General features: G+C 34.0%; 4 protein-coding genes across 7 annotated transcripts; all 4 read right to left on the bottom strand.

Moving 5' to 3' along the window:
• Positions 1 to 750: 750 nt before the first annotated feature.
• On the bottom strand, positions 751 to 3093 carry LOC110629102 (GDSL esterase/lipase At3g26430). The gene is made up of 5 exons (XM_021775981.2): positions 2448 to 3093; positions 2139 to 2348; positions 1860 to 2029; positions 1229 to 1499; positions 751 to 1115 (listed from the first exon to the last, which is right to left on the bottom strand). Exons 1-5 carry the CDS (start codon positions 2680 to 2682, stop codon positions 850 to 852), a joined length of 1152 nt encoding a protein of 383 aa, XP_021631673.1. The 5' UTR covers positions 2683 to 3093; the 3' UTR covers positions 751 to 849.
• Positions 3094 to 3323: 230 nt separating this feature from the next.
• On the bottom strand, positions 3324 to 5567 carry LOC110629100 (GDSL esterase/lipase At5g14450). The gene is made up of 5 exons (XM_021775980.2): positions 5101 to 5567; positions 4784 to 4993; positions 4494 to 4666; positions 3823 to 4093; positions 3324 to 3715 (listed from the first exon to the last, which is right to left on the bottom strand). Exons 1-5 carry the CDS (start codon positions 5417 to 5419, stop codon positions 3456 to 3458), a joined length of 1233 nt encoding a protein of 410 aa, XP_021631672.1. The 5' UTR covers positions 5420 to 5567; the 3' UTR covers positions 3324 to 3455.
• A 2373-nt stretch (positions 5568 to 7940) lies between these two features.
• Positions 7941 to 14907, bottom strand: LOC110629099 (eukaryotic translation initiation factor 4B2). The gene is made up of 3 exons (XM_021775978.2): positions 13517 to 14907; positions 10595 to 11020; positions 7941 to 8319 (listed from the first exon to the last, which is right to left on the bottom strand). The coding sequence occupies exons 1-3, from the start codon at positions 14638 to 14640 to the stop codon at positions 8295 to 8297; spliced, it is 1575 nt and encodes a 524-aa protein (XP_021631670.1). The 5' UTR covers positions 14641 to 14907; the 3' UTR covers positions 7941 to 8294.
• A 2982-nt stretch (positions 14908 to 17889) lies between these two features.
• Positions 17890 to 23928, bottom strand: LOC110630380 (sufE-like protein 2, chloroplastic). 4 transcript variants are annotated; one of them, XM_021777847.2, is made up of 4 exons: positions 23051 to 23928; positions 19768 to 19889; positions 18961 to 19161; positions 17890 to 18829 (listed from the first exon to the last, which is right to left on the bottom strand). In XM_021777847.2, the coding sequence occupies exons 1-3, from the start codon at positions 23778 to 23780 to the stop codon at positions 19087 to 19089; spliced, it is 927 nt and encodes a 308-aa protein (XP_021633539.1). In that variant the 5' UTR covers positions 23781 to 23928; the 3' UTR covers positions 17890 to 18829; positions 18961 to 19086. The 4 variants fall into 4 exon arrangements, with proteins under 4 accessions (XP_021633539.1, XP_021633540.1, XP_021633542.1 ...); XM_021777848.2 differs by lacking the exon at positions 19768 to 19889 and having other exon boundaries at positions 23055 to 23927; XM_021777850.2 differs by lacking the exon at positions 17890 to 18829 and having other exon boundaries at positions 19026 to 19161; positions 23055 to 23928.
• Positions 23929 to 24782: the final 854 nt, after the last annotated feature.

Below are 24782 nucleotides of genomic sequence, written 5' to 3'. Positions count from 1 at the left end.
ATGGTCCATGACAACCACCCTCTCACGTCCCATAGAACGACAAGGAGAACACGATATGCTTGCACATAAAAAAAAATAATAATAATTACTGTCAGGTCCTTAAATATTCATAAAACTTCTAGTTGATTTCTATTTTAAAATCACTTATTTAAAACGTCATCTTATTTAATAAAATCAAACTGTTTAGATATTATGTGAAAAAAGCTGCTGTAGAAAAAAGTCGCCAATAACTATGGCTATATGTGTGCAACAACTGAAAAGCTGTTTCTCTCTTCCATCAGCTTTTCAAAAGTTGTTTAATCTAAAACAACTCAAGGTTGAAAGTTCGAACATCCAAATGAATGAATGGTCCATTCTTTTGATAGGCCATTTTCAATGAAGGTTGACACAGAAAAGTCTCATACTCAACTGATAAGTTTTAGAATTCCTGATATAAAGTGAGATCAGTTCGTAAAACAAAGAACCTTCTTTTTCTAATTAAGCTTTCAATGAATTTTTAGTTTTTTATGACAAAAGATATTACTTTTTATCAATCTAAGATAAAAGTGTGCCATATGTGCTTAAGATTGTTTAAAATTATTTTGATAATAATATATCTTTATATTCTGGATATTGATACAAACTTGGTGTTTAACTGAGTTAAAGTGTCAAAAAGATTCATATGATCAATTCTAATTAATTTGGAACTAAAATTTTTTCTTTTTGGTTGTTGGTGGTTCAAAAAACTTGTATTAAACACACAAAAGCAAAGAATGGAAGTGGATCTTGAAGATTTTGATTTGATGGGGTTTTGGGGCCCAATCATTAGAATGTACAATGAAGGAGAAAGAAAAAAAAAATGCAAGAAAATCAATGTGACATTATGTCACAGGCCATTTTTAATGGAATTGGTGGATCTGAGAATGAACCATTCACAATTTGTTGGAAAATCCACCTGTTAGCTGCCTCTGTGTAATGAATTCCATCCCAAATTATCTTAACTGACTGATCTTTGCAAGAGCTGGCTATGATCACTTCCTTTCCATTCACAACCTTCTTGGCACCACATCTTGCAAAACTATTGTAATTATACTTGCCACCATGACCACAACAAGCAACAAAAGGCTCAGTGAAACCTACAAATAGATATTTACATTATTAAACTATGCGATAAATACATTCAAACAGTTGCCCAGATCATTGAACTGCTGATTGAACCGAGTATTTTGGGATGTGGGAAGCCACTTACCAAATTTTTTGGCTTGAGTGATTAGAGTGTACTTGACAGAATAGATATCAACATAAGTAATGGCAGCCAGAGGAAGCTCTTTCCTGAGTTCAACCACTGATTTTTTCAGTTCCTGGTTGAAGTATAGAGACACCTTATTGAATGAGCTAGCACACCCATATTTATCTATTTGGGCTGCTGTTACTAGAAACCTGTCTAAAGAGTAGGGCAGGCAGCCCACTGGGCCTGTGTTATGTATCCAAAATGATCTTCCTCCTTCAGCATACACAGCCTGCAACTCATCAAATCACAGGTAAATACATAATGAGAGATAATTCTTATCTTTCTTGTATCAGTGTAGACTCGAAACTTTCTCACTTACTACACTTTGAAATCTTATTTTTTGGAAAGATCTTACTTCTTGGAAAGTTCACTTTTCAGAAAATAACTTGCTCTGATAAGTAAGTTGTAACAGAAAAACCCAATCAAACAAGTTGAATATGTTAACTCGCTGGAAACTTGAAGTTATTGAGTTAAATTAACCCAAACAAATAAGACCTAATAAACTACCTAAATTGACTTGGTATAGCTCCCTAAACTATCAGCCTACCAGCTACATATGAGTAATATTTTATAACCAAATGGGATTTACCTTAACAGCATTGGAGAATTGGGCAAGCATATCAGGGACTGATGCTTTTATTTGTTCAGTTGTCAAATTGAGCTTGTAACCAGCAGTGAGGTCGTTCTGACCAATGTCAAAGGTATACAAAGCCTTTGAGAAATAATCTGCCTTAGGCAACAATGTCTCAAACACACCTCCTGTGATAGTAGATCATTCCACAAACCCACATGAATATGATCAATCTCAATTCTTTTGTCCAAAAGTTACTGAACAAAATTGAAGAAGAGAGAGATGAAACCAATGTACCTTGATTATGGTACTCCTGGGATCTTTTGTAGAAGTCTGAGTATTGAACCAATTGTATATCTAATGAAATGGGACTATACCCACTTTGATGCATGGTGGTGTTTTGAGGTCTTATGGTTGATCCAGCTGTGGCAAAATTGGCTCCATGGCTAAAGTTCGAACCCACCGAGTTCAGATATGCACTCAGATATGGCAATTCCAGGCTCTCAGCTGAAAATTAACACCATCAGACCAAAATACTTCACGTCTATGACTGTACTTCAAGCAGCAATGAATTAACACAAGCCTTTTAACTGTTTCAATGGATACCTATGAAATCACTCATGAGACGGCCATCGGAGTAGCGACCAGCAGGATGGTGGAAGAAAGTCTGCCCATTGGGAAAAGGGGCTTGTCCAAATGCTGCAGAGAGCCCACCTGTGTCAGAATTTGAGTCCCCAAAGTTGAATATGGCAGGAAACTCACATGAAGATCCTGAGGCTGATGCCATCATCAATACCAAGAAAAGCAAACCTAACACATGTCTCAACCGCCCAGACTCCATTGAGACCAGAGAGAGAATAATAAAGAAAGAGATTTTTTTTGAGGGGATAAAGAATGAGAAATTAAACTAGGGATTGATGAGCTCCTGGGATGTTCAGGAATGGCTTTTGCTTTATCTGCCTTGCCTAGATTTCTGTTTCTCTTTGTTTAGTTTGGCAACGGTCGGGTCCCTTTTTTTTGTTTTTTGGCGAACGGGGTCCAATTGATTTCAGCTATTTTTGGATGTATGTGGCAGCTGGTGGTTTTTGCAATTTTGATGCTTCCCTTCTATGCCTGTTTTACACAGTTTGAAATTTCAGCATCTCATTTTATTTTTTTGGTAAATATTTTTTAAAATTTCACTTTCTTTTTCAATAACTCAATTCTTTAAAATTCATAGCCGTAATGCGTCTTTTAAGTTCTTATTTAATTGGGGTAAATTAATTCAAAAACTTTAAATTTTCAAAAAATTAAAGTATTCAGTTAGTTTGTTTGACACTTTATCCCGACTTCCTAGACATTCAAAGAGCAACTCCCTTATGGCCTCTGAACTTCTGATCTACAAAAAGTTTTACAGTTGCTTGCTCCAGTTAATAGTATTTCAGTAAAATAATCCAATATTGATCCATTTCTTTACAACATGAACATTAGATTTGTTGAATATGTACCAAAGAAAAACCTGAAGTTGATCAAGTAGAAAAGGAAGAACCCAGAATTTGTCAGAATGATTACACCGATCAAAACAAAGGAATATGTAGAGCTAGTTTCCAGTCGCATGAAAGTTATGATCCATGCTCAATTTGGCAAAGGAACAGGCTTGTGACATGCTTCAACAATGGGAGTTGGAGGGTCTGACAGGAAACCATCCAGAATCCTGTTAGCTACAATCTGATTTGCAGCCTGAGAATAATGTATGGCATCCCAACTAATATAAAGTTCGGGTTTGCTGCATGGATCCCCAGAAATTTCTGTTCCATTCACCATTGTCTTTCCCCCACATGGAACACTGTAATCCCCATAATGTCCACAACAATATCCAAGTGGATCAGGAAACCCTGCAGAACCAATACAGAAGTGTTTAAAGATAAAGAAATGAATATGAATTTGAAAGGAAGCTTGTAATCGATAAAATAAAAACAATTAACATAAAATTGAAGTTTACCCTGCTTCTTTGCTTCAGAAATTAATGAATACTTGGCTGTATAGATATCAGTATAAGTAAGTACTGCATCTGGGAGTTGCTTCCTAAGCTGGGACACCTTATCTTTCAGCTGTCTGTTAAATTCTTGGGCAATTTCATTGTGGGACTTAACACAACCATTTTGGTCCTTATTCGCAGGCTTTGGAGGATAATATATAACAGAATAGGGAAGGCAACCAATAGGACCAGTATTGTGTATCCAAAATATTCTTGCTCCTAGTTGATATAGATTCTGCAACAATAAACCACAGAACATAAGCTTCTTCATCATTGTCGAATCATGCCTCCCTGAATAACAATAATAAATAAAGATGACTAAGTGGATTAAGGAGTTTACCGTAGACATTTTTGTTTTCTTTCTCCACAATAATTTATATTTAAACATAGTCAGTAGACATTGGAAGTCAAGCAATAGAAGCAAGCAAAATACAATACAAAGTAGTTACTAGCAAATAAACAATATGGACAGCATTGCCACAGATATTCTTCAGAAAATGTTGCATCAAATGCCCAAAATTGAAACAGCTGCATATGCTTAATTTCCGTTTTGTGAGGTCTAAATCAAGCACATTTTTCTCTCCTAAGGACCAAAAATGAACATATAATACAGTAGACAGGCAAATTGAAGTTACCTCCACTGCATGAGCAAAATGAATAATTATACTGGGTATAGATTCCAGCATTTGCTTCTCAGTCATTGACTTAATTCCAGCATGAAGATCATTCTGTCCTATATCTAATGTGTATAGTGCCTTAGAGAAATCCTCAGGTCTTGGGAGCCTACTCATAATGTAAGAGCTTCTACCTGAAAAACAAGAATCCACAAACTTATAACTAGAAGATTAGTAATATGATTACCAATTCAATTAAAAAATAATGTTAATTGAGTTTCTATTTTTTGTCATCCAACGATTTATCCTACCTTCATTATATAGCTCAAGAGTTCGTTCCTTGAATTGTGCAAACTGCAAAAGCTGTATGTCAAGAGAAATGGGGCTAAAACCACCTTCAAACATTCTAGTATCCATTGGTTGTATTGTAGATCCTCCAGTAGCAAAATTTGCTCCATGCTGAAAATTTGTCCCAATTGAATCTAAGTAAGCACCCAAGTATGGTAACTCCAACTTCTCAGCTGCAAAGCTTTGCAAACAAAATCAACAAAAACAATATAGAAATAAACTTCACTCTTGAAACTAGCAGAAGGTAGATCCCAGATCAAATCCAAAGTGATTCACTAACCGATGAAATCAATGATGTCACGCCCATCGCAGTAACGCCCAGATGGCTTATTGAAGAAAGAGTAGCCATTAGGATAAGGACGTCGATGAAACGCAGCGGATTTACCGCCGGTATCGGAATTAGAATCGCCGAAGTTGAATATAGCAGGGAAGTGGCAAAGATTTGAGCGATCAAGAATGTTTCCGCGTTTCCTCACCATAAAAACTGAGAATGCAAGTGCTAGAGAAAGTGCTATTGCCACTGCCTGAAGAGTGTGTTTTAGCCCCCATGGAGCCTTCCATCTTCTGCTGATGATGCTAGTGCGTGTAGACCAGTTCATGAAAATAAGTTACTAATGGTTCTCCCTCTCAGAGAACTTTCATCAAACGAGTGATGTTGACAACAAAAGAGAACACCCACTCACTGGGCAGGTGATTCGCCTGCTGGATGGTACCCAGGTGATGTTATTCGGGCAGAGTTCAAATCAGATCCGGATTTGAAAATGAAACCCGGCTTTGCCTGGACATTTTTAGACGCGAGGGAACCTTTTCTTTTCCCTCACAGTAGAAGGGGAAATTTTCCCTTCAAACTATTGATCAAGCAAACAGAAAATTGGTTTGCATAATTTACAGGAGATGAAGTATAATTTAATAAAATTTACATATTAATTCTATTTTTTTAATATGTAATTTAATCATAATTAGATGTATTATCATCGAATTTATAATTAGATGCATTATAATAATTTAGTTTTTAATTTAAAAATATATATATATATATATATATATATATATTAAATAAGAATCGAAAATTAGAGGAGCAGAATATGAAATTTCTAATTTACTTCAGACTAAATTGTGAGTGCATATATATATATATATATAGTTTTAGTTTTTAAGTAATTAGATTTAAAAAAAGTAATTAATTTAATAATAATGACAATTATATTGTTTGCAATAACATTAATTGATTACTTTTTTAATTATAAAGAATAATTTACTAATTGATGAAGATCAATAAATATAGTAATTAATAGCTGTATTTAGTTTTAGATATTCAATTGTAAGGTAAATTTAAGAAATTACTATACTTTTATTAGTACTTTTACTCATGTGAAAAACATCGATGAATTTACAAAAACATACAAATTCCTTCTACTAATTTTTTTGTTTATTAGCATATTAATTAAATAGATTTTTTAAAAATAAAAGACTTAATGACAAAAATAACATATATTTTAATTTTGTTGTAACTACCATATATATATATTTTTATTAATTAAAAATTAAATTTTTAAAATTATTTTAATTATATTTAATTTAGTTAAATTGTGACATCACTTGCTATATAAATATCACATCAGCATATATAAAATTAATAATAATTTAAAAATTTAGGATAGAATTATAATAAAAATATAAAATTTTTTAATAAATTATTTATTTTTTATTTTTTTAAATTTACTCTAAATATTAATATAATTTAAAAAATAATAAATTAATATTATATTTAAAAGTTAAAAAGAATAATTAAAAAATATTTTAAAAAATTATTTTATTATTTTTAAATTAAATTATATTAAATATTATTTTAAATTATTTTTAATATTTTATAATTAATATATTTAATAAAATTATTTTTTTAATGATAATTTTAAAAGTGCTGTTAATATCCATGTGCATGTTAAATTTATTGATAAATTTTAATTAAATATAAAAATAATATTATTTATATATTGAAATTATTTTTTGAGTAAATTTACATATTAAAACTATTAATAGACAGTGTTTTGGTACAGACAACTCTCTATCAAACTGACGCTTGTCTTTGTTGTAACCAATGAGAAAGATGAGACATGAGTAGGATGAGTAGGGTTTTATGTCAAAGTCTTACCCACCCCGTTGGTTGATTTCTTTTCTTTTAATCTGATTTAATTTGTCCCCAAACTGTCCTTAGCTTGGATAACCTCCCACCATTCCCTGGAAAAGATGTAACTTTTTTTTTTCAAGGTTGGAAAAGATCAGAACTTGACGTATAATTATAATTATAATTAAATTTTTTTAATTTTAAATTATAAAATTTTTAATTTTTAAATTTATTATAATTATAAATAATTTATTAAATTAAATAAAAAATCTATAAATTTAAAGTTAATCACGATTATAATTAAAATTTTTAATATTATATTTAAACTTTTTAACTTTTTGTACAAACCCAATATTATAACAAAAACACAAAAATAAACCTAACTAGCATAAAATGATGGTAAATACATTATTTCACCGTTAACTTTTTTTCTTAGAAAAATAAAACTCAGTTCAAAATAATTAAAAATAAAATAAAATAAAAAAGACTTGTCTAAATTCAGCAGGCGTAGTCTCATCTCATGGTATACACACAACAAGAACCCTAAAACTTGTCTTCAGATAGAATCCACTGGATCATCACTATAATCTGTAACGAATGAGTTGTAATTATAGAATATTTTTACACATGACCAACCAGGTTCATGAAAAGTGATATCAAACTAGACAATGCAGATGAGGACTGCTCAACATAAAGTTGCAATGGAATCACATTTGTAGATATACAGCATATTTGGAGAATTAGCATTTGAACAAAGTTTAACCTTTCTTGTTCCGACATCCACTATTATTATTGTCTCCCCAAAACAACAGCACTACTCATTTCTCAAGTGAAAATCTGCTCAAAAAGAAAGAAATCAACTCGAAATAGGACTTAAATGTGGTAGTAGTTAGAAGGAAGGCACCTCAACCACAAGCATGGGACGAATTTAAGATGAGAGAAATAGCAAATAAACTGCATCAAGTAGCTTTTCCTTTGTAACACGACAGGGAGAATCAGCATAACTCTGTAACCCTCGAGATGATCATATAAAAAAGATAATAATAAAAAACTAGCAAGTCCATGGTGTTCAATTGTTCATTTAAATTTTGAGTCCCTACCAATTAATACAGCCTTGTTTCAAAACAGAACAAAGAAAGGGGGGAAAATGCAATTTTACATAGTTTGAAAATGCAACAATATAATAATCCAAGCGTTCCCAGTGCAGGTACTCAATTATCCTAGCTCCATTTACCAGAGCAAAAACAAGAGAACAATTGATTAAAAGAAAAAGATTGAGGCAAAATATTATTTGGTTCTTGTCATCAAAAGCTGAAGAGAGGAACTCAATGAATCTACAGTTCAGTCAATCACCATCTCTCCCTTGACCTTGGCCTACCAAAAGACAAACAGCATTAGAGATTCTAGTCTAACAACTATAATTGTTCAGAATGTGCATGCAGTGAAATAAATAAATAAATCAATAATTTAAGGCAGCCAAATTGTACACTTAGTAAAGATAATTTTAACGTACATGAACAACCTAAAAAGGCATATCATCCATTAAGAAAAAGGTTAGGTTTTAACAACATAACTATGCACCAACTCCAAATGCATCTGCACATAAATATTAAAAAAAATACAAAAATCAAACAAAGGTTTATATAGGCATGAAATGGGCCTGTTTGAGACAGCACTGGTCTGGCACATGACTGCTTGGGGGGGGGGGGGGGGGGGGTTGTGAAATGATGAACAAAAAAAGAAAAAGTAATTCCAACCTAAGCAAACAAACAAATTTCAGAATTTCATGAAATGATTATATTTTAAAAAAGAAAAAGTAAAAAAAAAAAGGAAGCAAAAGGCCTTTTAAGCCCTTAAAGTCTTAACCCAATATAAAATAGTCAAATAAACCCCTAAACAAACTTGACAGTTAAGTAAGCCAAAATCTCAACTCAATTTCAGCCAAACAAGGCTAAATTTAACAATGTTTTAAAAATAATAAAATAAGTTAATAATGAACAAAAAAATAAATTTTATACTTTAATCGATTAAAAATCTTAATTATTTACAATCTAAAAACAAAAACAAAATGAAAACTGTTTAAAAATCTTAGTTATTTACAATCTAGAAACTAAAACAAAATGAAAACTGTTTTCCTCCTCCCGCTTCTCACTTCTCCTCTTGTTCCTTCTTTTCTTCATCATCACCAAATTCAGTATCTACAGAAATAAGGGTTTTGGAATGCAGTGATGAACTGAGTAGAGAAATAGGAGAGAGAAGCTGGAAAATAAGCAAATTCAAAAAAAAAAAATTCCTAATCCAAAGTCCAAGCAGAAGAACCCACATGCAATGATTAAACTATGAATCAAACACATCATTTAACCAACAAGGCTCCAAAATTCCAATAGAATAATTCCAACAGTACCGAAACTAGAATATCTTAAAATCAACACAGGCCATGGTAAAAGATTCCACCAAACCTTCCATCAAACAAGTGTGGGCATCAAAACCAATCCAACTTCAGAAATCTTTAATGATGAATATATTTGGACACGCTTGCATGGAGTGATGAAGAACAATTGAGAGAGAACTTTGTTTAAGCGTGAAAGTTTGAAAGGAAACGGGTTGAGAAAAGGAATGATTGGGAAGTTAGATTAGTTGGGCACTGCAAGGAATGTGATCCTTTGGGGAGCAACAATAGTCATTGTTGTCCATGCAGATAATACACCTTCCCACAATTCCTTTTCCCTCTCCACAACATTCACTATCATCCACCATTTGCATTGGCTTCACTAATATTGGCAATCTCTCATAGTGGCACTGACTCACTGAATGGTTCCTTATAGCTCGTTCAGATGGCCTAGACCTCTACTGGTGACAGCATACAACTTGCAGGTGACAATGTTGGATCCAGGGACTCAAGGAAGGTTAAGAAGGAATGGATGAGCAAGTAAAAAAAAGGTGAAGGAAGAAGAAGAATGCATATGTGTTGTCATTTTTTTTATTTTCAAATGAAAAGGAACAGTTTAAACTTAATTAAGCTAGAAAGAGTTTATTTGGTCGATTTTAAAAATTGAAGGGACTCTCAATTTTGTTTGGGGGCTTATTTAACTATTTGATATTTAAGGTCCAAATAAGGCATTTTGCCTTGGAAAAAAAGAGTCCAATAGAGATTGACTTGGAGGTAATAACCAGCTCGTCCTTGAACTTGGCAGTTACCAGTACTTTATGGCCTTGAGCCTAAGGGTTGAAGTGATCTGAAGTTCTGGAATGGACTCCAAGTGTTAAAAACTCCCTCATTGATAAGAGAATTTTGATGTTCCAGATACAAGGGTGGAGAGCTGGAATCCCCCCCCCCAACCCAAGACACAAAAAAAAAGGGGCAAAGAGAGAGATAGGAGGCGGGGAGAAGAAGAAGAATAGATAAATCTTTTTTTGTTTATATTAGGACAAGTAATAAAGAAAGTGCAATTTATATGTTGATCCAGGATATTGTATCCGAAGTCCGAACGCCTAGCACAGATTTATGATGATTATATAGGTATGCTTCCCCATTGTCCACTGTATCATTCACAAGGTCCAAAGATGAAAGTATGACAACAGGCTATCCAAACTAGAATAAAAGGAAAGAACATAAATACAGGAAAAAGAAAAAGCAACACGTTTTTACCTGTCAAAGTCTCTGCTACCAACAAATCCTCTTTCCCTGCCACCTTGAAATGCTCTTCTGTCATCACCGGGTCTTGTCCATATATCTGGTTTGCCACGCGACCGAGGCCTATCCATGTGTTCTGTACTTCTAGATTCATCAAAAGAACCAGATTGAGAATGCGGTCTCTCAGAAAAACTAGCAGACCGGCCTGCCCCAGAACCTGGCCTGTCAGTGGCTTTCTGCCCAAATCGAACTTTGTCATCCAAGTCCCGGATGAGCTGTTCTAATTCCTTTTCCTTCTGAGATATAATATCTTGCACATTTGATTGGTCTTGACTGGGCCCTTGCAGCGATTCCCTATTACCTTTGACTGTAAGTTCTTTCTGGTGCTCCTTTAAATGCTCTATTTCTTCTCTCAACAACTTCTCCTCCTCTGTTTGAGCTCTGCAAACAATTTGTATAATTAGAAAGCCAAAATAAAAGGAGCATACAAGTCGCATATAGAAAATGACAGGCAGTGTGTTATCAGCAAAGAGATAGAAGTAACACTTATTAGAAAGCACCTACAAACAATGGAAGCAACTAGTCATAATAGACCAAAATAGAGAAGCACTCGAGGATATTAACAACTAAACAGCACCAGCAAGGTGCTTAAAGGAAAAAGGCAGTGATGAAAGTAAACTTAGTAACAATTATGCTTATTTTCTCTTGGTAAGTATTGGGACTTGTGGAGTGAAGATTAACGAGGTCCATACATAACATGGTACAGACAAAACCAGATGAAGTTGCATTAAATTGAGATCATAAACATAGCTCAAGTGAAGATGACGTGATGAACACTTAGACCACAGGAGTAACTAGTAGTGAGCTCAGAGAGAGAGAGAGAGAAGGGCCAATGTTGGATAGCACTTCAATGTTAAAATCATCAAGAGCCCAGATGAATAAAGGACTCAAAAAAATTTCAACTAAAAATCTAGTAGCAAGCAACTTGGTCATAACTAAACACTTAGAAAACACAGAAAGATTAGGAGATCATATCTTTGTACATTCATATTAAATTAATAACCTCACAATGCTGCACAGAGCTCTTTGGTTAACAGTTCAGAATGGCACATATAAGGAAAATTTATTATAAGGTCTTTGGATTTTAAGAAAATTCACCACTTGGTCCTTATAATTCTTAGAGACAATTAAAATGTACCTCGCTTTAGGAAAATAGAACTAGTTGATCCTTATGTTAAGCTTTTCGTTAGTCAAAGTAAAGAATAGTTAGTAAAAGGAGAAAGAAATCCTTATAATTCCAAAAATAACCCCAATATCTAACACCCTTTATTACCCTAGTTGTTTGCTCATAAATTATGAAAACAACAAATTGAGATTCCATATGTTGATCAAGCTGAAGCACAACTATCTTCTTTCCACTTCCATGACCACCAAAATCTTTGCCCTCTTAATCTTCCTCGTCATCTTGGATCAGAGCTGCCTACTATGGTTCAAGTTCCAACCTCCCTTTATCCTCAATAAATTCTACTCTTTTCACCCACCTTTATTATGGTTTTGCTGGTAGCAATAGTTCCACTTACAAGCTTTCTTTCCCTTCTCCAATGAATCAATTGAAGCTTTGTCAAATGACATGCAGAGAAGGAGTTATTGAAGTAGCAAAAATCATACAAGGTGCATGATGAAGTGAAGGACAAGGCCTTTGAATTGGAAACAAGTTAGTTTTGTGATGAATCAAATAGGCTGCATCAGAAGATTCCGGATGAACTCCTAGAGGCAGCCAAGGCTGCTATTAGGACTGCACTTGAAGAAATGGATGATGATTAAAGCTAATAATCTCATGTTCCCCTGAATTTCCCTAGTCAGAATTGGGTGGAATGGGTTTATATTTGGTGAATTCCATCTATAATTAATGTCCTGCAAATTGTTAAAATGTGCTTGAGACTCTTTTTTCTCTAGGCACAATCAATGAAATTACTTTACTCATATTTTTGGATGTTTTTCATCAAAAAAAGAAACTTGAGCGAGCCGAGATTACTCTTGACAATTGTTGTTCATCGGCTGCCAATTATAGGTGCCACTATAGTGAGAGGGGCCACAATATTGAGGGATTGAGTGAAACTGGGAGAGCAAAATGAGGAGACTGAAATCAATTTTTTAGGTTTTAGGGATTTTAAGTCCCAATATTACTTAAATTTTAAACAAGGGCATTTTCAACTTTTCCTTGAAAACAAGCAGAAACAGAAGGATCAACTAGTTCTATTTTTCTAAAGTGAGGTACATTTTAATTGCCTCTAAGAACTATAAGGACCAAGGTATAAAATTGATTAGGGTTCTTCAACATTTGTTTTAAATGAACGCATAAAGAAGTTAAGAACAAGGTATAAAATTGTACAGTGTATTCATTAAATGCAAGCAATGAGTTAAACAGCAGCAAAACGGAAGCATTCTCCTCATTGCTTACTAAAACAGAAACCTAATTCACATTGTCTCCTAGATAACTTATACAAGAAAGGCTCACAAACATCCCTAGATCTAATAATCAATATAAGAGTAACCAATACACTATTGTGCTAAAAAGGTTCTCCAAGTAGAGCTAAAAGAGAAAAAAAATCCAACAATTAATATTACAATAGATAGGTTAAAGCAATTTATCCATTGTATCATTTTACATCCTAAATCATCTCAATGGACCTCAAACTATCGTTATATACTTATATAATCATTAATGGTTATAAGAGCTATAACCCCTAAAAAAAATATTGAAAAGACAATGAAACTACCATTTCAATGATAATTTGATAGGAAGTACGCTAAGCATTTAAGCATTGCCAGACCATCTAGTTGCATCCAATGCAACAGAAGGCATCAACATCGATTTCTAAATGATTTGCACAAGCATACATTGTAAGTGGATCGAAAACCTTACAGAATACAGACCTGTCAACACTGCGATGCTCCAATTCAAGATCAATCTTCCGCCAATCTTGACCTCTTTCCTCCAACAACACTTCCCTAGGCTTTGCCTCCCCAAAAGGATTCACTCTCGGTCTTGGCTTCAATGCCACATTCTCTAATCCCTGCTGCATTCCTGACCCCTCTGACCTGGCTGAATGAGCACTTGAAGGCCTGCTCGAATGTGAACTGGTGGGTCTGCTTGAGTGTGAGCTCGTCTTCTTAGATTCTATCTCTATATCAAGCTTTTTCCAATCCAACCCCTTCTCCGCCAACACCTCTTCTCTTGGCCTAGCTGCCCCAAATGGATTTGGCTTAATTGTTTTAACCGACTCATTGGCATCTAAATCAGCTTTCGGCGGATGTAAAACCAATCTAGGCCTCTCCCGGTCTGGCTCACGATTTCCTCCTCTTGTCCAGCGATCAGGCTCACGGCCGGAATCCCGAAATCCCGAACCAAAAGTAGAAGATCTAGTAGTAGTAAGTGGTCTTTTAGCACTGCCCCAATTGTCAACCTCATCAGCCCTAGAACCACCTCCCACACCACCACCAAGCGTACCATAACGATTTTGGTGGCCAGAATCAAATGACTGGAGTGGTTTTTTCGTCATTGCCCAGTTATCAACCTCATCAGCTCGCGAAGGCTGATCATAGTCTGAAACCCTAGGGGGTGGACCCCTTCGCTCTTCATCAATTCCACCATACTGCCTTCTACCACCTCCCCAAGACCCATCGTTGTCATCGCGGTCACGCGTACGACCAGGAGGTGGACCTGTACGCCCATAATTGGAAAACCCACCACCAAGACGGCCATACTGCATTTCCTCAGCGGAACGTTCTTTCGGACCAGTAGGAAGACGAAGCATCTCATCAGTAGTTAATCCTTTAGATTCTAGAGCGCGACCACCACCTAAGCCCCCGGAGGAGGTGTGGAACTCGTTGAGAGACATTTTCTTCTTCTTAGGCTTGGCACTGACAGCCTCTCTGAGGCTGGGGAAGTTCTGAGACTCGGCGGACGCTCCGCCGGAAGCTGCTGCAGCCGCGGCTTCCTGTTCTTCCCGTTCGACATCGGCAGCCCAGTCGCCGATGGTGCCCCACGCCTTAGACATTGGTTAACAAGAAATCAGAGAATTAAATTAAACGATCTGACAAAGCAAAACGAGGAATGAAGAGATCTTTAGAGCCGTAATCGGAGAATACAGAGATTCTGGATGGGCAATGAGCTGCAGCTCCGTTAAGGGAGCCGGAGCTCCAAGAACATGCGAAGAAGAAAGGGGAGGGAAGGTCACAGTTGTTATTGTGTGCAAGCGTTGGTTTTGGTTTTGCTTTTTTTTTTTTTTTTTTTTTTTTTTGGCAAGCCAGAGAAAATTATTAAATAAAACAGCTAATGCAGTTTTTAAGAAGGATAAATAGAAGCCGATAGAAGGCTGTGAGAGTTAGCTTCACGCGCTGGTGATGAGGGTGGTTGTGGATCCTGCCAGTTGGATGGGTGGAGGGCTGTGTGTGATGGTGGGGCCCGCTTACGTGGAAATTGCGATTGACGGTCAGGATCTTCAACCTTTTCATTTCCCTTTTTGAGATGCCCTTTTTGCCAACAGTGAACTAAAATCTATGAATTTTTTTTTCAAATCAAGAAAACCTTTGAATTTTTTTTTTCTCCGGGTAATATTTCATTAAGCATTAAAAGTGGAAAACAATGCGTTAGAGGCCTAGCCTAAGTATTTTAAAAGGCCTAACGGCCATGCAATGGTCTGTTTCATGGGCGGCCAATGGTTTCAAGGGAGAGACGATGAGGACTTTGTTGTAACTAGATTTGCTTTTACTTGGGTTTTGGTGGGTTGCATGTCACCTCCCTATTCTTTGAATTTCAATATATTTATTATGACTTTTTAACTTCTGCTAACGGAGAATCAGTGACCAACCCTGTTATCTGCTTTCTTGGCTGGCTGTTTAGAGGAAGAGATCTTTGTCATTAGGGTTTTCCCACACGGATCAGATTTGAATTAAGTGTTGGTTATTAGGATTGAGTTTGCTTTAGTTTCTATTTATTTGAATTTTAATACTTGTTGTATGTTTGTATTAACATCAATCTTGGACCTTTCTATTTAATGCAATATTTTTTACCTTTTGATAAAAAAAAAAAGTCTAATTCATTATAAAGAGGTCTAATTTAATTCAAAGTGTAGAGGCCCATCAATCAAATTCTAAAACTAAACTTAAGAGTAGGATATCCTACTCAAGCAAACTCGAGCTAAACTACTTCTACAATATCGATTATCAAAAAACTTATTTTCATAATATTTTCAAGTCAAAAAGAGTATTGGGAATTAAAGAAAACTGAACCAGCTAGTCACAAAAAGAATGGACCATCCATTAAGGAATATGCACAAAAGGAGAAGCCCACAAGAAAATCCACAAATGGAGGAACAAGACTTTATGGTGAACTCATTCGTGCCTTACCGATCTATCTTGGTGGCGTGAGCTTCCTCTCAACAATCTTACTATCTTCGCTTTCCACCATCATAATAAAAATATAAAATTTTGAATTTAATACTTTTTTATTAATAAAGATTCAAAAGAAATGAAATATTAAAAGTTGAAAGAACGGTATAAAAACTGTTAAGAAGAATCCTAATTCACCTCTTCTTTCAAAACTATCAAATGACGAACTAGAATTTTTGAGGCAAAAATTTCTCCCTATTGTCCAACCATAAAAAACCCCGCAAGCACAAAGAAAAACAACAACTGTAATTAAAAAATTTATTGAAAATAAGATAAAATTAAATAAAATTATAATAATTAATTTATATGTTATTATAGTGTAAAAAATAAAAGTGAACAATAATTTTAAAATAATAAAAAAAATAAAAATTATGAAACTGAAAAAGTAATAAATTATAATACAGTTTTTAAAATTTTGGTATTAGTAAAATAATACTCAAAATAAATACTTTTTATTAAACAATATATTTTTTAAAATTTTATTTTTTTATACATATAATGAATTTTTAACAAAATTTATAAATATTATATAAATTATAAATTACAGTATATTAGCAATAAAATCCAGAATTTTAAAAAATTTATAATTAAACCTTGAATTAATTGCTAAAACAGCATGCTCATCTGACTATGTTAATTGCTAAAATGGTATAATTTTGCCTTATTTGGAAATCTAAAAGGAATTCATTCAGCAATGAGCTTTATTTATATAATTTAAAATCTTCAAAATATATAATCTTAAAATATTAAAATTAATTAATTAAGATTTTAAAACATTAATTAAAAAACATACTAATTCAATTAATAGAACTTTCAAATTCAATTAACACACTAATTAAAAGACCTTTCAAATTCAGTAATTTACCCTTTTTTATATATAAAAAAATGATATGATATTAGAATTATATAAAATTAAAAAAAATTAATGAATAAGGTGAGGATTTAAATGAATGTTTGTTTTAAAAAAAGTGAGGATTTAACTCTAATTTGGTTCACAAAATGACATAAATAAAATAGGATTATAGCAGTTATTTTATATTTTTGTTTTAATTTTAAATGGATAATATTATTTTATGGAATAATAAATTTATATTTTAATTTGTTATTATTTAAGTGAAATGGGTATTACATAAAATAATCTATTTGTGAACTAGTGAATATAAATTCAAATGATAAGTAAAATCTAGTCCCTAAGGTAATTTGCTTAATTTATTTCTATAAATGATTTTGTTACATCTATTAAATCAAATAATTCAAATATTTTTATGAATTTATATTTATATTGTAAACTTTAATTTGTAAAAAAATTAAACTAAACTTTTAAATTTTATTTATATTGATTAGAATTTAAAAATTTTACATATCATTCGACCAGACTTATTTTATTATTTTTTATATTTTAAATGAAATAATTCAAATTCTTTTATAATTTTATATTTATATCTAAACCTTTTTATTTATCAAATAAAATAAATTAAATATTTTGATAAATTTATATTTATATTATAATATTCAAATCTTAAAAATTAAGAATATAATTATCAAAATACACAAATGATCCACTACACTATCCTTGACCAAATTAGAGTTAAAAAAAATTATGTATCTCCACTTAACTGTTTTTTTCTCCAAATTAACCTTTTTTATCCATTTTTTTAATTATTATTCATTTAGATTATTTGAATAAAATATAAATTAAATTATAATAAAAATGTTAAGTAGGATGACAGGATAGCAATCTCATATTTTGGTTAAAATTAATTTGGTTCATGAATAAAATCATTATAAATTTTAAAATTTTAATTTAATTATTTAAAATTAAAATTTTGAAATATAATAGTGAGTTCATCAAAACGTTTGAATTAATTTGCCCTTCTTATAAGTCAAACTATCTGTTGAATGCTTTAACAGCAAAATTAAATTTCAGTTTTAGTTTTCATTTACAAAAAAGAAAGTTTTAATTTTGATTGAAGTCAAACAGGAAAAGAAATTCTTAGACTATATGGATCAAATCCCTCAAAAAAAAAAACCTAGAGCCCATTCAGTTCACTTCATTCCCTTCCTTCAATTTGAACAACCGGCCAGGTCTAATGTATTGTATGCTGCATACACGTTAGGCCTTACCATATTTTTTCCCCTTGAAGGGTTTCGTCCACAATACATGTTTGGTAAGCTCTCAAGTGAATGAGTTTATTTCCCAATTCACCAATCAACTTCAAATTCAATTCAGTTGTTGCCAATGGGAACTGTTAAGATTTCTGGTCAACTCTTGTATGTTCCATTCTTCTTTCACTCACCCATCCAGGCTTTGGCACATCCACAGATCCTTGTGTACAAGCCACAGTTCTTTACCTTCACATATGAAGTTTGCAGGACAGTGTTCAATAAGCTCCATTAAAGGCTATAATATTGGTGGCTGCAGGTACTTGTACTCTCACATATAAGCTTCACAAGAATGTAAAAGAGGGAATTTTGATCCATAAATATGGTAGATTATAACATTATATATAAGATCATTTACCTTGTACTACAAAATAGAAAGGCTGCTATAACAATTGTGAGGAAAACAGATGGAAATAACTAGCAAGTGTGCAGTTTAGTCTGCCAAAAGAGTACAAATACTCAGGCTTTAATCTAATTTTGCTATAGAAGCAACAGTTGCATTAGAAGTCCAGGTCTCAGGCAAATCAATAAACATCCATTGACAATTCCCAACTCAATACTCGACTTGACTTGGTTCGCCAAGAAATCCATTCCCTTTGATATCCAAAAGAGGTTCTTGCACGCAAGTTATAACTGCAAAAGCGAATCCAGAAAATTTGTGAGCCGCAGAACCAGAAAATTTGCGAGTTATAGAAAGCTGAATAATCTAAGTTGGGTCTTCAAATTTATGAGACTGAGATGTTCTTGCATTTGAAGAAACAAACCTGTAAGTGTCTTGTGTAGAGAATTGCTTATACCCACCCAACACTTTTTGCTGGTCTTCCAACTCCCAAGTTGGTGTATGGGTCTTGACTTTCCTATATTCAAGCTATGAAAAAATATTTTCTTCATCAAGAAGTTGGTGACAGGCTTCCAGATGTGAGCTTACAGAATTCATCTGACATGCTGAAATGAATATAGCTAACCTGCCAAAGTAATGAAATGAAAATGTGAACTATCTTGATGCGGATAGAATTTGAAAATTGCAATACATGACATCAGTGACTCAGGCAAATGAAGCTTGAAATCACACACCCAAAGTCTCTTACAGTTGAAGACACTTTTCACTCCGCATTTGTATATCAACGCCCAAGGTCAACTACTAATGCATACATTTTTTTAGACTAAAATTTTCTTTTCCCAAAGAAAGAGAAAACACATATACCTTCATACATGGACATGGGCTTGACGGATGAAATACCCACAGCCCATCCCTTGGGAACAAAATGGTCTTTTAAAATCACTAAACTACAATTAGTCCCTTGGATAGATTCCTTAACAATGATTTGCTGATGGAACTGAAAAGATAATTCAGTGCTTATATTTGCTGTCCGGGAATAGGATTCAATGGAATTTAACAATCTATAAGCACTTTAACAATTTAAGTATCATTCATATCTCGGTTTCCAACACAACTGGAAGGTGATTATCAAGATTTTCATCAAAGGCATCGTGAACCTTTTGCCCAAGTAAATATAATATCTTATGGCGGATGTCACCAGTTCCATTCCTTTTCTTTTTGCTTCACTTACCGAGGAAAACATCCCTCCAGAAACTTCAAAATTAGCCACTAGGGAGGCAACAAAGTATATGTCCTTTATGTTTTCTAGGACCTCATGTCCGGAGAGGCGATGCGAATAGCACAATGCTCCTCCTGGTTGAAGACATTCGATAACCAGCATAGGAATTAGGTAGTGCCTAATTAGAGGCTCCATATACAAGTGAAATAGTATAATGATGTTCACAATGCAGTATTTGAGCTCCAGTTTGTGAATTAAAATTGACCGGGAGGAAGTATCTCCTTGTAATTAAACCATGAGGAAAATAAATCTCAGGTTGGAAGCGATGGCAAGAATCTCACTGTAACCATTATGCTTGTACAAGTCACAGAAGGACAAAAAGGGGACGCAAAGGGATCTGCATACTTGAAGAGTGAAAAAGAGTTAACTAAATACAGACCTTCATCCCAGAGAAAAGAAGGCCACAATTATTAGGTTTTGCATGCCTCCCCATTCTATAATCTACTTCCCAATTCCATTTTCCTTGGTAACCCGCATTTTATAATGTCACTAAGCAAAAAACTTAAAGTAAATAATTTGAAAATGTATGGGATGCTTTAAAGTTGCCTCCAAAATGGTTGAAACATAATGTAGTTCTTAACCTAATTTATAATAAATAATTTGAAAATGTATGGGATGCTTTAAAGTTGTCTCCAAAATGGAGGAAACACAATGTAGTTCTTAACCTAATTTAGTAGACTCCTTGAGTAAAGGCAGATACCTAACCCAATATGCAGTCATCACCCCCTGTTTGGAATATAAAAGTTTGCAAGCATTCAATTCAATTGCTCTCTTTTCTATCATTTCTTATGTTTAGAAATATGATAAGTGAAAGAATTCAATTCCGTTTAACTTAAATAAAGAATTCATTTTACAATAAATAGAAACAAGCCAATAAAATGTGGTTTTGTCAATTTTCTACCACAAATAAAAAAACTGATTCTCCAATAATCTCTTTCAACAAGAGATAAAAATGAATAAACAGCTATAAAGAAAGACGGTGAAAAGGAGTATGCATACACTAAATCACTTGTTCACAGAAATTCATAAAAGTTTTACAATAATAGGATACTAGAGAAGGCTGTAAAGAGTATACAGGGTATATGGATCAGAGGACATTGACTGGTCCTATCCAAGAACTGTAGTTTTTCCCGAAGAAGCAAGCTTCAAGTGTATGAAACGCATCCAATTATAAGGATAAATACTACAAAAATTCACTTTTAGCTCCCAAATGCAAAGAGAGGTGGGGGCCTCTCGGCTTCACAGATGAATAGACAGCAGATTCAAATTTCCATCCACAGATGCAAACGACCTAAATCATTGATTGATTGATGGGAAGCTTTATCGAGTAAATAACTAAACATAATTAAAAGAGTAAATTACTCATTAATCCGTAGGTTTTTTCCAAAATTAAAAAAATATAGAATTCTATTTTTAAAAAGTCAACAATTTTGTCCTTGTATTTCAATTCCATCAAATTCAAGGTCTCTCTATCTATATAATTTATTACATCAACAATAAAAAGAGAAAAATATTTTTGAATTCCTAAATACGCCCATCACACTCTGCAGCCTCACCACCACTGTCATACTCCACTCTTTCCCTTCTTTCTCTATGACAGAACCACCAGGCTCTCATCTCAAGAGGAAACTGACCACCACCACTACAGCCTCCGATGCAGCATCAAGTTGGATTTGCAGCTTCAACGAGTTTTAAGATTGATGCAAAGAGTGAGAGGATACCCTTTAATTCTTCTTCATCTAATAATTCCAATTTCCACCAAAATCCATTAATCAAATAGGTCTTACCAGCTTGATTTCTCCATTAAATCCCAATAAAATGTCCCCAATTTGTTCCTCCTCCATTTAATTTTTCTCAGCTTGACTCATCCATTTCTTCTCTTTCTTAAAGAACAAAGCTTTCTCCTCAGCAACTACACAAAGAGGTCACACACCAGTCCTCCAGGCCTGCTCTCACCACCATCATCACCACTACTTCTTCCACCATTGAGACTTTCCCTCCACATGGAATTCCAGACTTTGCTACTGCAGCATGTTCAATCGATTTGTTGGTTTAATTGATCTTTGTGATTTGATTAATCTTTGTTGAGTACTTGACGAAGATGAATAAATAAATAACTAGTTTAAGTTTGTTACTTATGATTGTTGGTAAAATTGGATTCTAGGATTATCATATGATTTTGATTATTTGGGGGTTCAATAAAGAAAATGGTTTGAGTTGAGCAATGAATAAGGGATGGAGTCAGCAAATGCAAGGGGGAAACAAGGAAGCATAGGTTGGGATTATTTGAACTAGAACGAGTGGTTAACACGGAGGGGTTTGGTTATTGTATATCTAGCATTGCTAGGAGATGAAGGAGAAGCCACACGACAATGGTAATGCGGAGAGGATCAAGAATAGATCCAACTTCAATCTTTGATTAGTTGCTGATTGGGCACAAATGGTGCCGATGATGGTGGCAGCGAGAGAAGCTCTTAATCAGTCGCATAAAATCGAAAACCCGGTGGTAAGCTCAATTCAACAAAGGGTCAATTTCTTGCACTCCCATTTTCAGGCTGCTATTTACAAGCTTGAGACACAGGAAAACTATACAAATGTTTATTTGGCTAGAATTTTCTATTCTAACTCTCTTTCTTGATTACTGCAAATTCAATGGTCTCTTGAAGACCAAATTGAAATATGCCAACTAAGCTTGTTTTTTTTGCTTGGTTAAGGATGGTTGGTTCACTGCAAAGTCAAGAGCATTATGGCTATTTCTCATCCAAGTAACAGAGAAGTGGCGGAAATGCGGACAGAGGGACATTGAATTGAACTTGATCAGAACACAAGGACAAAACTGTTGACTTTTTACAATAAAGGTCACATCTATTAATTTTGACACAAATCAGTGACTAAAAAGCAACTAACCCTAATTAAGAATAATTTTATTTTATAAATTAAATTTAAGGAACTTCCTGAGGTTTTAGCAATTTATTGATCTGTTGCAATTAAAACATGAATATTGACTATTTATTTGGCATTTAGTTGAAAAGAAGAACAACTAAATAAATAAATTCTAATTTTTTGTCGCAAAAAGCACCATGTCAGCAATATTGCATAGAATTGAACATTGACGTAACCAAGTCCATGGAGGAAAATAATAAAATTAAGTAACAATTTACGATATGTGTGACTGCTAAGAGGGAAAAAAGAGGGCAAATAAAGAAAACTAAGAACAGTAATGAGAAATTTCTACCTACCTGGGGTTCGGAAAAAGTTCCAGTACCACCCATTGCGTCGGCGGTAACAACTAGGGACGGAAGCGGCTCCAGAGGCAACTCCTTTCGCTCCGCAGCCAAAGCTTTGGTCCTATTCTGCATACTGATCAACACATTATGCCACGTATTCACTCTCGATTGGGCCTTACCATACAAGCCCACATTCATCGCTGCCAAATCCTCCGACTTCACCGCCACCACCTCACCTGGCTCCGCGCCGTCGAGCAACCAAATCAAACACGAAATAAAACCTTTAGTAATCTCAGAGTCGCTATCGGCTTTAAATCTCATTCTCCCATTTACGTCCATTCTCACTTCCAGCCACACCTGAGTCGTGCACCCCATGACTCGATTTTCCGGCAAGCGAGCCGACTCATCAAACGGTGGGAGCCGGGCTGCGTAATCCAAAAGCCGCTTGACGCGGTCGATGGGCTCCTTAAGAGACTCAAATTCAGAAACGAGACGTTTAATCCTATCGCCAGCGACCTCAGCTCTGGTGGCGGTTACCACCGGTGCATGGATAACCGCAGCAGAAGAAAGTGAAATGTTAATCCTTTTACGAACAAACTTAAAAATTGACGAATTGAGGTTTAACATAGAGAATTTAACTATATTTGTATGACCTTTAGGGTTAGGATTATTGTGTATTGAGAGCTTTGGAAAGGGGAAGGGGAAGGGAGTTGGTAATTTGAAGGATGTAGAGACCATGTTTGGAAGGAGAGAAAGTGAGGGAAAGAAAAAGAAAATGGAGGGGGAAAGAGTGGAAAGACGATTAAGGCAGGTAAAGAGGAGAGAAATGATATCCTTAAAATGCGGGCCGTTCTTGTGAGTCTTGAGCGAGAGAGATGAAGAGAAGGTCAATGCATGGATGGTATTTATAGACAAGCAGCAGAAAATTCTGACACGAGACAGCGCGCCAAGGTTTAGGGAAAAAATTCATTATTACATATTGGTCCATTATTTGATGGTTTTTTACTTTTCACCCCTTCAATTATAGCGGATAGATAGGACAAGCTTGACGGCTATTAAATTCTTAGTTTTTCTTTTAGATTTATTGTATAAAAATATTCAATAATTTTTGTTTTTTCACTTTTATAGTTTGAATTTTCTAATTTTATATAATAAAATTCGATATGTTTAATATTTTAATTATAATCAAATCAGAAAGCATTAAATTATTAAATTATTAAATTTTCTTATTAGATTTATTGTATCTAAAAATTTAATATTTTATATTGTTTCACATATACAATTTATTAATTACGTAAAATAAGTTATAAATTATCAAAATAAGATAAAATTAGGTAATGGGAATCTAATAAGCCAATACACGATTCCATCCGTGTGAAAAAAATATCTGAATACCATAACATCTATTTTTTTTATTAAAACTCGCATTCTCCTAAATAGGTTGAGTTTTCACATAAAATTATCGTTAGCAAAGTACAATCCAGTAGATCCCTATTACACCTATAATCATAGAATCTCTTGTCAATTAGTCGGTACCAGTCATATTTTTAAGAGATGTGATAATTAACTCTATTTTCTTATTCTTACATAACTACTCTTGAGTTTTAAGCAATTTTTTATATTCGTCATTTTTTTCAGTTTATTGACTTGAGCGTCAGAGTGGGTTCCTTAAGAGGTTATGACATTTGGGTCAGGGCCAAAGCCCGATGTTGAATGCCCCGAGGCCACACAACTTCAACT

This window comes from Manihot esculenta, chromosome 13 (assembly GCF_001659605.2).
Source record: "Manihot esculenta cultivar AM560-2 chromosome 13, M.esculenta_v8, whole genome shotgun sequence".
Lineage (NCBI taxonomy): Eukaryota > Viridiplantae > Streptophyta > Magnoliopsida > Malpighiales > Euphorbiaceae > Manihot > Manihot esculenta.
This window is presented reverse-complemented; position numbering and strand designations above follow the sequence as displayed.